Raw genomic sequence first — 14,155 nt, forward strand, 5'->3', positions numbered from 1 at the left:
TGAGAAATTGTTTCTGATGCTTCTGGGGTCCATCAGTGCTGATTATTTTTCAAACACCACCTCGTGAAGGGCACAGGAGCAGGCAATTCCTAAATGTCAGAATTCAAGCAGATGAAGCAGAAGGTTGGCTTGGCTGAGCTGGGATCTTCTTTTGGAGCTAAGGCAAAAAAAGAAGGAGTATGCCCAGTGGAAGTAAAGTCAGGTGACGTGGGAGTAATACGTAGATGCTGCTTGCCACTGTAGGGAGAAAATTTGTGCAGCCAAAGCTCTATTGGAGTTGAAGCTGACCAGAGCTGTGGGGGACAATAAAAAGAGGTTTTTAAAATATGTTAATAGCAAAAAGCAGTGTAAAAAAATAACATCAGCTTGTTACAGGATGAGGATGGCCACTTCACAAACAGGGTCATAGACAAGGAAGAGATGTTTAATGCTTTCTTTGCCTCTGTCTTCAACATGCGTGATGGGCTGAGGGGCTCCCAGTGCCCTGAGCTGGATGACCATGACTGTGAGATTGACCAGCTCCCAGTCAACTCTGAACTTGTGTGGGATCTGCTGCTCCAGCTGGATCCCTGTATGTTTATGGGGCTGGATGGAATTCATCCGGGAATATTCAGAGAGTTAGCTGATGTCATTGTGAGGCCTGTGTTGGTGATTTTTGAATGCTCTTGGGAATCTGGAGAGGTCCCAGTCAACTGGAAGTGTTTGGAAAATGCACTCAGGCACATGGTGTGATTCTTGGGATGTCCTGTGCAGGGCCAGGGGTTGTACTCAATGATCCTGATGGAACCCCTTCAACTCAGCATGTTCAGTGATTCTGTGATCAAAGGAAGCCAGTTGATGTAATCTTTTTGGATTTCAGTAAAAATGTTGATGCTGTCTCTCTCAGTATCCTTTTGGATAGAATGGCCAGCGCACAGCTGGACAAACACATCACTTGATGGGTGAGCAACTGGTTCGTGGGTCAGGGACAAAGGGTTATAGTGAATGGGGTGACATCAGACTGGTGACCTGTCACTAGTGGGGTTCTGCAGGGCTGTATCCTAGGCCCTGTGTTCTTCAACATCTTCATTAACAGCTTGGACACAGGACTGGAATGTGTATTAGGTGAGTTTGATGATGATCCTAAATTGGGAGGAGCCATTGACTCCCTTGAAGGCAGAGAGGCCTTAACAAATCAGAGGGCTCTGCAATCACTAACCGCATGAAGTTTAAAAAAGACAAGTGACAGATTCTGCACCTGGGATGGGGCAACTCTGGTTAACTACACTGGAAAGAAGCTCTATGGAAAGGGACCTGGGGGCCCTGGTCGATGGCAAGTTGAATGGCAGTCAGCAGTGCCCTGGCAGCCAGGAGGGCCAAGGGTGTCCTTGGGGGCGTCAGGCCCAGCATCACCAACCGGGCAAGGGAGGGGATTGTCCCTCTCTGCTCTGCACTGGGGCAGCCTCACCTTGAGTGCTGGGGGCAGTTCTGAGAGCCACAGTGTAACAAAGATATAAAGTGTTACAGAGCATCCAAAGGAGGGCTATGAAGGTGGTGAAGGGTCTTGAGGGGAAGACATAAAAGGAGCAGGTGAGATCACTTGGTGTGGGAACAGCCAGCAACAACTTGGCTTGTTCAACCTGGAGGAGACTGAGGAACAACCTCATAGCTGCCTGCAGCTTCTTCATGAGGGGAGGAGGAGGGCAGGCACTGATCTTCTCTTTGTGGTGACCAGTGACAGAACCTGAGGGAATGGCCTGAAGTTGTGTCAGGGAACATTTAGATTAGGTATTAGGAAAAGGTTCTTCACCCAGAGCTGGGTTGGGCACTGGAACAGGCTCCCCAGGGAAGTGGTCACAGCATCATCCTGACAGAGTTCAAGAAGTGTTCGGGCAATGCTCTTGTGCACATGAAGTGACTCTTGGGGATGGTTCTGTGTAGTAAATGGCATGTAAGGCACTGAAGGAATTTATCATAGATCTTTAAGCGTTGCTCTTTTGCATAGTCTAAATGTTTATCAGTAAAAAAAAGCATAATTGCTGTTTGCAGGCAAACAGGTAAAGTAGTAATTTATTATTTTCTTATTAATTAGTAACTAATTAGTTTATATTTATTCACTTAGAGAGCACAAAAGGATGAACTGGAGAAAATCAAGCAATATTATCAGACTTCAAAAGAGGAGGAACTGAAGCTTCTGGATAAACCAGAACAGTAAGATTTGGTTTTAAAATATTTTGTCGTTATGTAATGTAGTCCTTTGATGATATGTTGAAAGCAATTTTGGTATGTAACTCTTGGTAAGTAATTATAAGGTTTTTTTTAATTATGAGCTTCTTTTTGTGTATTTCAAGGCATGATGAAAAATTTGCCTTTATCAAAAAACTTTTTTCAGACATGACAGATTTTACTACATGAACTCTGACCGCCAGAAATGATAAAATATAGCCTTGTATCAGTAAGAATTTTTGTTCCCGTTCTCACATTTCTAAAAGGCTTATCCTTCCCTTGGAGCATTTATGGCTAAATTAACACTTCAGAAAGCAGGGCCAGACTGATTTTGGTTGTTAATTATGTGAAAGACCTGCATGAACAGAGGGTTTAGGCTGGTCTTGTGGCAAAGACACACTGTACACTCTGATCAAGTTGACTGAAGACCTACAAGACTGATTCCACAGTTCCTCTCCTGCAACTGTTGTGGCCAGTGACAACTGTTAGAATGAAAAATTTCTTAAGTGTTGCTTCTTCTGTAGTAATACACCTTAGACTGATGTGAAGGAATCCTCAAGAATTCATGAACAGAATAGTAATCCTGAATTTTATTTTAGCGTATACATTCGGTTTCAGATTTTGGCCTCCCAGTGTTTTTGTCTTCTGCTACTTCACTGCTTTTTCTTTTTGAACTCTTATCCTCTTCAAATCTTTCCCTGAGTCCTCTCTGTCATATTGTTTCCTTTTCCATCTTCTCTGTTTTTGTCTTTTCTGCTGTCTCTGATGTAAGAAGGGGTAGGGGGAGGAAGAACTGAAATAGCAGAGATAGTATATGATTGGTTAATGTCAGAATTATTACATGTTAATGCCTTTCTTTGCCATTAGAATGTTAGTGCTGAAGAACAGATTATTTTTTTTCTTTTTCTCCTTACGTGAGGCACTCATTTGTGACTGCGCACTAAGGAATAGGCTAGTGTTAAGAGATAAGGCTATTATCTTACTCTCAATTAAGAGAGGCTATTGTTTTTTAGAAAGTCTTAAGAAGACAAATGTCTGTAAAGTGTATGTACTAGCTTACTTTTGCACCCCATATCCATGGCTTTCACTGCCTTGGGTTGGGGCATAAGGATACATTGTGTGACTAGCTGATGTTTTCCAGAGCTTGAAGCTTTGGCAGTCTATTTGCTGTATGCCCAAGTTAAATAAATATGAATGCATTTTGTTTTCTGAAGAATACGAGTCTTGTAGAGCTTAGGGTTATAAGAAGTTGTCTTTTTTGTAACTTACAGTGGAGAGAGGTTAATCTTAATTAAAGACAAAGTTGTATTTATACTATCATTGTTCCATAATTAAGAACTGTAAATAAAGTGGTTATACCTGGTGGTTCAGAGCGAAATAGTAGTATCAAAGACAAAAGATATTTTTTTATCAATTATTACCCTGTGCTCTCTCTGCAAGTCTCAACTATCCCATTTTTACCCTATTATTAAACTACAGAGGTTAGGAAAACTAGCTTTTTTAAAGGTAGCTTAAGGGGAAAACAATTTGCTTTATGCACTTCTGTGAATTTTGTTGGACCTTCAAGATAATGTGCTTTCTGAAAACTCAGTAGATCATGTGCCCCTGGCTTTGTTGTCTAAGTCAGCCTCTAAGTCAACCTACCTATACAACTGGAGATTTGTTGGAACTGTGCTTTTCTTATTAGCTCCATAAAAGGTTAAAGACAGAAAAGTGCTAAATTTGTATGTGTGATTAAAAATATTTGCTGTGGGGCATAAGCCTCATGTGTGGTTCAATGAAGATCAGAACAAAAGTGTAAATGAAGTAATTTATCAGATGGTTGAACATACTAACAGAAGTCATTCATATAGTGAAACCATTGATTTGAGTTCACAGAAGTCTAAAGGAAACCTTTACATGCTTGGATTACTAGACAAAAAGCTTTCGTGGTATCACTGATGTTCTTCTGCACGTGTGATTTTTATTTGTCTTGCTCATATGTTAACTTTGGCACAAACTGTAAGTATGACAGCAACATAACAATACCTCCCTAAATTAGGCTTCATGATAATAGTTGTTAAAATGCTAATATTAATTAGCATGATAAAGATTTATATGCAAAATTGGCCACAGTTTGGGGCTTTACTAGCAGGATACAGATGTTATAGCTAGTTTCCAAGAGGCCCTTTTAGTTGTATTATATTCTCTGTGTAGTCCTTTCCACTGTGAAATAAGTACTAGTAAAGGAAATAGCAAAATAGGGTATTGGTTTGAATGTAGTTTGATTCAGGAGGTAGGGAGCAATTTATAATTGCTGTCCCAGTAATGCCACTTGCTTCTCTTTGAAGGCAGCTCTGCTTGGACTTCAGGTTGAATCCTGCTGTCATACTTAGAAACTTGCAGGATTAGATACAACTTTTTCCCAAAAAATTGTTTCTAAATTTTATATTCTTCAAATGTGGATAAATTAGTTTACCTCATTAGAATCAGCCTTCCTTGTCCATCTTCTGCAACAATGTTCCCTGACAGTAACACCATAACAATATGCCTGCTTTGAAAGTTCTTTCAAGTCCTTTACTACAAGGTTCAGGTAGACTAAAAGAGTTTTCGAGTAAATGCATTTTTTATTTACAGTTTCTGAAAGAGAGGAGTACGATGTACCCTCACAGACATGAACAGCATATTTTCTATGTTTATTTTAGGCCATCAGAGTTGTAGTAATGAGAAACCCATCCAAAAACTATGTCATGGACACATCATCATTACTTTAAAGTCAAAATCATACTTTTCTCAGACTAAAATTGAAATAAGAGTATGTTTCTCTCCTAAAGTTTTGTCCATCTGAATTGGTAGTTTATCTGTGACAACCATAGTTTCATGCTATGACTTTTTGTTTAGTAGCTACATCTGTAGTCACTAGGATTCCTTTTTGTGACAGATTCAGTTGTAAGTGTTCTGTTTGGATATTTACTTTGGATACTCTGAATTCCAAAATCTGGAGACATCTTCTTTTTATGCTGATGCTCTTTTAACTCTCGTCACAGTAACATTGTATTCTGATAATCAGCCATGTGGGAAATAGTTCTCTTTTCACAGGAAGGCAAGAATATGTGTCATTTGACTTTTTAAATTTAAACTTTTTAATTGTATGTATGTTAGAACTTTAATGAAGCAGTTTGGTTTTTCTTTCCTTTGTTTCTCTCACACAAAGTGCAAAATACCCTCTTTTTTTTTCCTGGCAATACCATTCATTCCCAATAGGAAGCATTTTTATTAATACCAGCTTGGCATTTCTTTTTTCCCACTTCTTAAGTCTAAGAGCCAAGCTGGGCCTCCCTGATCCTTCTCTCACAATAGGTTTTTTCATCAGGCAAGAAAGAAAAAGAAACAAAAAGAAACAAAAAAATGGTATTCCAATTAAAACATAGTCTTTCACACCAGCCACAGGTGAATTTTGCTGATTTTTTAAACAGTCACTATGTACTCAGCAAAGCCTAGCATGTGTGAGAAGTGTATAAATCAGATTTGAACATATTTGAACATACTGTTATCATTTATTATGAAAAAGAAATAATTTGGAAAAACTGGGTGTATTGGCTTAAATAAATTTTTAAAAGTTAAGAAGAATTCAAGCTAATAAATTGAATACTGAATGTCCCATAAATCAGTGAGGTAGAAAAAAATCTTTATAGCATTGCATTAAGGGGAATCTAAGGATATCTGTAGACAGGAGATTTAAGAATGATGCTAAAGTGATACTGGAGCAAAAGACAAGCTTGCTTCTGGATTTCAAGAAAGCTCATGTATCTCTGAAATCTTAAACTCAAAACCTAAGAGCAAATTACTGCTATTATATATTGTTATTATAAGAAATGCTAAAGATTCTTGTATTATTAGCCAAGCTCTTATATTTTAAATTGATGAAAAGGGAGGAATTACTGATGCCTTTGGGATGCTTTGATTTTGTGAGATATGAACTGTAGTTGTTGGATATGCCTCTGTTTGGTTTTATTTACCAAAGAGTTAAAAGACAAAAAGCTACAGTAGAGTCATGAGGAATATGTACCTGTGAGGACAGATACAGAGCAGATGAAGAAGAATTAGATTGGAAGAATTAAATTAGAAGAAGAAAATTAATGCTGAGAATCAGAAGAAAGCTGTTGGCAGACATTTTATATTATGAAATAAATTTGTAGGAATATATTGAGTTCTGTATTTCTGAGCAGATTTTTAAGGGAAACAAAACTGCATAAGTTAGTACATAGGTAGTACTATCTAGATTTCCCTTTTTTTTTAAATGAATTATTTAGGTTTGAGATTCTTCTATTTATTACTGTGCAGCTATGATAGTTAATGGACTGATATGATAATGATTAATGTCTTCCCTTTTTCTTGACATTAATAGGATTTTTTAATGCATTCTTAGCATAAAGAATATAACAATTACAGGCAGAGAAATATTCTCGGCACTCTGGGTTCCTACAATCCAGTATGTACCCCACAGAGAAGAATTACAAAGATTCACTAATAGTCCTTTTTTCCCCACAGATTTCTATATGAGTTATCTCAAATCCCCAACTTTGCAGAACGAGCTCAGTGTATTATCTTCCAGTCGGTTTTCTCTGAAGGGATAACATCTGTGCACCGGAAAGTAGATATTGTAACTCGTGTTTCCAAGGTAAGTCCTAATGAAATCTCAGTTAAAACTTAAATATATTTTAGAATATAGGAACCTTAATCCAGTTTACTGGCTTTTTAGGAAAATAAAACTATAGTAAATTTCTAGCTGCTTAAAAGAAAAAAGGGATGAGGGAAGGTGGAAGGTGAATTGCGTGTGATGCCCCATGGAGTAGATAGAAATTATTTGTATTTGAATGGTTGATTTTTATTACTTTGCATATTAAGTAGTGTAACATATAATCTCCATAAACTATAAATTAAATACAAGACAAGTTTAGTACAGGGCCTTGCAAACTTCCTTTTTTTTTCCCTACCACTGTTGATGCCAATAGATGCTTGTCATGTTCATTAGCTTATTACTTTCCCTTGGCATCTATTAATTTCTGGTAACCCCGATACAGCAGAATTTTTAGTATGTGACAAAGCTCTACCTAATATTTTCATACTATGAAAGACTAAGGACAAGGTGTATAAATTATAACAAATTATGAAAAGTAGAACGAGGTAGAAATTGAGAGAAATTAAATAGTGGTCTAAAAGTCTAACATCCAAACCAGAAAAGTAGTTAATTTTACTTTTTTTCTAATTTGAAGGTCAGCTTTTCATTATCTTTGCTTTCACAAAGTACCGATGCTCTATGCCTTTGGATTTCTTTGCAGCAGTTACTTGTTTTTTTCCTTTCTGAAGGAGGCATAAATAAGTAACTAGTGTTGTATGAGATAGGGAAAGTCATATTGCCTTCAGTTTACTTAAGAGGAGTTCACACTGAAACGGATTTATCCAGTGTGTAAGGCTACATAGTTAAGAATTATGTCTGTGGCCTCAGATTCTCGAGTAACAGATGTCTTTGTATGTAACTGAAAATAATTTACTAGTTCTCCGCTGTGTTTCTAGAACTGTTTTCTGTTCTGAGGCATGTAATTAGTTAGTCCTTAGCCCTGTTATATCTGGATTAAGTATGGATCCAGGAACGTGAATTTTCAGATCTATGAGAAGTAGACTGAATGACAGTCTGAGTCTAACCTAGTGACAGCAAAAATAGCCCATCTCCATTTGTGAATTATGCAAACTCATCATAAACCACCTCCTTGTCTGTAAGATTTTTGAAGTCTTCTGAGAATGTTTAGAAATCTTCCATTAATCTTTTGTCATTGACATAGTTTTGATGCCATGTAATTTGCTTCATATGTACTATCTTAGGGAGATACAGTCTAAAAAAAGTTTCTCTTAAAGTTTTGATTATTGTACCAGCTTCAGCTTCCCTTGCCTATCAAGGTAAAAACAGACAAGAAAAAAACTTCAGCAAAAATAAAATTTAAAAAAGAGCTATTTTGTATTTGCAGTTAGAATTTTTGTGCCAACAGAATTTACAGACCACTATCCATTTTCCAGGCTTTGCTGAGCATGACAAGTGTAAAGGAAATTTTGGGTTTGATTCTGGCTTTTGGAAATTATATGAACGGAGGGAATAGGACCCGAGGTCAAGCTGATGGATTTGGGTTGGAAATACTCCCCAAACTAAAGGATGTCAAAAGCAGAGTAAGTGCTAATGCTTATTTAAAGATAATTTTTCTGAAGTGATTTTTTTTTATTGTTCCTTCATCTGTCAGAAGTTAATCTTTTATTTCTTACTATTCTTGCTTGAAAAAGCAAGGTGCTTTGTATAATTTTCGTTCATTCTATCCTAGCTTTTCACCTCCTTCTCCTGCACATGTATATGTTTCCATAATTTCTAATTTCTCCTGTTCAGTACTACTAGGAAAATTATCTTAAGTGAGAACTTCTGTGTGTCTCTTTTACTAGCAGGGACTTAATAACAGTAGGGTAGAGAGAAGTGAAAGAGCACAGACTACTCAAGCCTTCTCCAGTAAATGTCCCCATTCTTTTTTCATACTCTTAAATGAAGGTCGTTCTGTGTGAATAAAAATGCTTTAAAAATCAGGTTTAAAAACCAAATATCAATAGAAGTTCATTGTAGCATTATACACTAACAAATTATATATAAGGGATCAAAGAGATGTCACACCCAGCAAGACACTTTCAGGGTTTTTTTTAATTGTCAGTTAAATGGATGTAGGACATGAATTTTGAGTGGCATGCACAAGAAAATGCTCATAGATGGCAGTAAATTATTTTGTCAAAAATTGAGAAGCACTAGCTGGTTTTTGATTAGTCATGCTAAGATCAAAGTCAGGCTGAAAGACTAGACACCTTCTGAGATGAGGTTACTTTGTTTCTTCTTTCAGTAGGGCAGAGGAGGAGGTGTTATGTAATGTAGGCAGTGGAAGCGCTGCTCAAAGTCATTCTTTGCCAAAACATACCAGGGCACCCCATGAATAGAGGAAGCAGCAAAGAATAGGAGATAGTTTTCTGCTGATACTGGTATAGATCTGGAGTGTGAGAAAAAAAAATCTTTCATGCTCTTCCACTTTTCTTGAGTGAAGTGCTTTCTTGACTACAAGAGATGTAGATTTTAAGCTTTTGTTCCCCATTATGCTTCATATACATAGGAATGCATTTGTGAGACAGGCAGTGTCAGCAAAACTGTATATCTGTGCAGCATTTTGGTCTACTTGTGTATATCATCATTAACAAAGTGTAGAAACACATTTAATGAACTGTTCAGTGAGCAACTTGTTTTAATGAAAGCTTTTTCCATAGGATTTGAGTCCTTTGTCTCCTAAAGACACTGAGGTGCTGGAGCATGTCCAGAGATCAGAAAAACTGGTAAAGAGTCTGGAGCACAAGTCTTACAAGGAGCAGCGGAGGGAGCTGGGGTAGTTTAGCTTGAGGGAAAGGAGGCTCAGGTGAAACCTTATCACTCTCTACAACTCCCTGAAAAGAGGCTATAACCAGGTGGGGTCTTCTCCCAAGTAGTAAACAACAGGATGAGAGGAAGCAGCCTCAAGTAGTTTCAAGGGAAGTTTAGCTTGGATATTAGGAAAAATTTCTTCACTGGAAGAGTTATGAGGCATTGGAACAGGCTGCCCAGAGAGGTGGTGGAGTTAACGTCCCTGGAGGTAGCACTTAGGAATATAGTTTAGTGATGGACTTCGCAGTGCTGGATTTGCAGTTGGACTCAATGATCTTAAAGGTATTTTCCAACCTAAATGATGCTGTTATTCTAATTCTTGCTTTCCTGTTCACTGTGATGGTTCAGCTGTTCCGTATGATCACTTTTTTCCCAGTCCTACTGCATGGACAAGACACAGTACAAACAGCAGCTTAACTAGAGCCAGGCCAAGTTTCCCATTACTCAGGTGTTTGTTGGCTGACTAGCCACCTTGAAGAAAAATGTAAAACTCAGCTTTGTCTGACTTTTCTCAGTAGAAGTGCTAGGTATGGTCTTGCTCTTCCATCTATCTATAAACTTCATAGAATTTAGTAATCTCTGGGACTTTACAATGTGGCTGAATTTAGCAAGCATGTTCTAAAATCATGCATTGTGAAAAGGAGTGCGTGATATAAAGTATAACTGTGTAAGACTTGTTCCTTAGCAAAACAAGCTAAAAAATTACATTATTTACAGTTTCCTGGTAGCCAGAATAAATATGTTATTAGTTTAGATTAGTTTCCAAATTGCATAAAACCTCAAAGGGTCCAGTTTCTAGAGGTTGACATGAAACCTCGGAGATAATTGATAGACTGTATTTGCAAAGGAGAAGAATGCAAAGGAGAAGAATGCAGGGTCTTGTACATTTGAACATTAAGGTATTCTTCCTGTGTCCCATTACTCCCTTCTCATGAATTGCCAGTAAGCACGTCTAAGTGAGCTGAATTCCATGAGCTAAGGTAAAGAGCCAATGCTAAATATCTCTTATTTCACATAAAAGTCATTTATTGTCACATGAGCCTAGAAAGTTACTTTTTATAGAGATTTTTTGACCTGCCAGTAGTGGCTTCTAAAACTCTTATACATGCAGGGTGGCTTTTTCTGCATGACAGCGGTGACTTACTTAGTTAAGAATTTTACTGGTGTATGATACTAATAAAATATAATGTGTTGCAGACTCTCATATAGACAAGGCAGCTCTGTACAGGAAGTCAGACATTGTTCACATACAAATGTTTGTTCTGATACCTGTCAATATAAAATATGAAAACACATCCAAAAAACTTCAAAGACATTCCAGATATAATTCCCTATATCATGGTTCTTTTATATTGTTGAATGTAATGTATAACTTTTCCTTAGTTCATCTGGCCCATGCTGACCCAATGACATGTAACAAAATAAAATACTGTGTACAGTTGTGTGCAGGGACATGGAAATGGGGATTCCATGAAGTGAGAATTAAAATTCATATTTATATGGTAACAGCGCAGGAAATATATTTCTTAGTTGCATGCTGTCTGATTTCACATTTAGAATAAAATATGTAAAGCATCTATGCCTTTTTCAGATATTTCTTCTAGATGACTGGGATTAGGATTCAAGAAATCCTGTTCCCCTTAATGTATCTGAGGTGACTGTAATATTTAGTTTATATAATGTTTAAGAGTAATCTTATTGAATAGCATTGTTATTTGAGTTAATATTATTATTCTGTAATGCCTTCTATTATTAAATAAAATGTGAGGAGAGCTTCTCCCATGTACTCTTCTCTGCATGTATTTTTGCCTGGTGTTTAAAACCAAAAGAAACTTAAGATCTGGTGGTAGTGGTATGATGAAGTCGATGTTGTAAAAGCCAGTTTTTTTGGTCAGTAATGCTAAGGCTAAAAAATCCTATTTCTCACAGCATTATAAAATAATGATCCATTTTATTTGAAATAGAGTACATTTTCATTCACTTGAATCATATTAATCACACATTTTTAATTTTTCCTAGGATAATGGTATTAATCTTGTGGATTATGTCGTCATATATTACCTACGCCATTGTGATAAGGTAAAGGATTGATTTGCACTATCAGCCTCTCAAAAAGTGGGTTTCTTTAAGAGATGGTAAAAGGGTTTGTAATAGCTTTATAGAAATCTGAACATAGTACCTCTGATGGGAAAATGAAATCCATTTGTTTTGCTTTCTTATAATAGTTGTGTACCTCAACAGGCATGAAATTTGCTGTAAGTTTTAAGATAAGACCTTGGAAAACTTTGCATTGGGTGTTCCACTGCAGGCAATTAGCTGTGACTGCTGCAGACTGGACAGGTGGTCACTGCAGCCCTGTCTTACTACATGTGGGTTGCTGTAACATCGTAAAATTCCTTCTGATGTCATTATATTGGAAGGCAGAAGTATGATTTCTCTCTTAGGACAAGATGCAAGGACAAGTTGGTATTTTAAGATAGGTGAGTCAGCTGATGGGGATGAAGTTAGGGGTTGAAATGCTGCTTTGAGTGAGTTACATTCTATTGTATATGATACTCCTCCGTATATGCGTTTATACGTGTTACATACATTCATATACTAAATATATATATTTAATATATAAATATATATTGGCAACAGCCAAACTTATTGAGTGGAAAATTTAAACTATTGTATTTTAAATGAAAATGTTGCTATTAATTGATTTTAGGAATGTGATTGCTTTTTTTTCCTTCCTTTTTTTTAAATTCGTACATAAGGTTGTTGAATTGATGAGTTAGCAGTTGTGAGATATGTAGATCTGTATCAGTTTTCTTTCTTTAGGGTTTTTGGGTTTGTTTGTTTCTTTTTTCTTATGTTTTCTGTTGTTGGTTTTGTTGGTTTGGGGTTTTTTGGGGGATTGGGATTTTTATGCTCTCTAATTAATTTATTTAAATATTTCTGCAAACTTTCTACTATACTGTAATTTTACTTCAGAGAATTTTGTAAAACAAAACAGTGTATCTTCCTTGTGAGGAAATAAACATCGTGTGATTATCGTGCATTGCACTTTCTCCACCAAAATGTTCTTATCTTTATAATAATAAAATAATTTTCCCCATTCACAAAACAATTGGTTCTCCAACCTATAAGTTTTCCATTATTACAGACTGAAATCTATGAAGGTATATGTATATTTTAAACTCAGTAGTATATGCTTGTACTTATGACAGCAATGTCATATTAATACCATTTATACATACTTGTTAAAATTTCACTGGAGATACTGCTTTGAACCTTGTAAAGTTTTTTGTTGGTTGGTTGGGGATTTTTTTTGGCTTTGTTTTGTTTCATTTGGCGGAGCTTCTGTTTGTTTTGTTTGTTTGTTTGTTTTACTTCTGATTGTTTTTTTCTTACTGTGCTAAAAATAAAATATACATGTAGGAGTTCTATACAGACTTTAACCCCTGTGATTTATTTGGCCACATAAACCTTCAACTGTGTATTTTTATCTGTGTGAACTGCTTGAGGAAATACATGAATAGGGTTTTCAATTAATGCTTATAAAGTGTGTGTGTTTTTAATGAATTGTGAGAGAGTGAAACCACAAACTTTTGGCATAAGATCACTTCTTGCATTAAAATGGGCATTCCTGTTATCTTTTTTTAAGAAACTTCTAATCCCTTATGTAAACCTTTATTGACATAAAATTAACTGAAATGTTGTGAGTTTAATGTTTCAAAGTTCAAATTGAGCACAGTTTGCTTTACAACATATAAAAGGAAGTTTCAATACTCAGAATGGTCAGTATTTAATCTTGAATGAGATGTTTTAGCAAGAATGATTTAAAATATGTTATTTTTGTAATTTTATAACACTGTTTCATAGATGAGAATTTAAAAAAAAAAGTATTTTATTTCACTGGAAGTGCATTCAGTTTTCATAGTGGCCTGTTTGTTTGTTTGTTTGTTTGTTTAGGAAGCAGGAACAGACAAGAGTATTTTTCCTTTACCAGAACCACAGGATTTTTTCCAGGCCTCCCAAGTTAAATTTGAAGACCTAATAAAAGACTTAAGGAAACTGAAGAGAGATCTAGAAGGTAACTGGGAACTTTCACATTTGTTCTGCTAACAACAAAGTGCCACTTAAAATGTGATCTTTATGAGGTTTTCTTATTGCTAATTAGGTTTATAGTGTTGATTCATTTAGAGTTTTTACACTGTGGCACAAATTACTCACATAAATTAGAAAGAAAAAAAATTTAACTCATGACTTAATAAAAATGAAAGTAGAGATCCTGAAAAGTAATTTTCCCTTTTACAATCAAAAGGCCCCTAAAGAAATCTTTCTGAATATTTCTTTAGCTATGTGTCAATTTTCCTCTGGCTTCTCCAGAACTTTGTGTTTAACTGTAGATATCTGTTAGCTCCATAACATAAATACTTTCTTCAGTACTTGTATAACAACAATTTAAAAGCTACAAGAAAGAGTTGAATA

The 14,155-nt window shown here is 36.1% G+C and overlaps 1 protein-coding gene across 1 annotated transcript in view; it reads left to right on the forward strand.

The window, feature by feature from the left end:
- The window catches only part of FMN1 (formin 1), a gene marked incomplete at both ends in the record, with an annotated part of 129,894 nt that overhangs the window by 66,437 nt on the left and 49,302 nt on the right, over positions 1-14,155 (forward strand). Inside the window, 5 exons of the mRNA XM_082283246.1 lie at positions 2,102-2,190; positions 6,736-6,865; positions 8,260-8,406; positions 11,699-11,758; positions 13,637-13,757. Coding sequence (XP_082139372.1) covers positions 2,102-2,190; positions 6,736-6,865; positions 8,260-8,406; positions 11,699-11,758; positions 13,637-13,757 — 547 coding nt within the window. The remainder of the gene's footprint in view (positions 1-2,101; positions 2,191-6,735; positions 6,866-8,259; positions 8,407-11,698; positions 11,759-13,636; positions 13,758-14,155) is intronic.

Source organism: Coloeus monedula, assembly GCF_965178545.1.
Source record: "Coloeus monedula genome assembly, chromosome: 6".
NCBI classification, from domain to species: domain Eukaryota; kingdom Metazoa; phylum Chordata; class Aves; order Passeriformes; family Corvidae; genus Coloeus; species Coloeus monedula.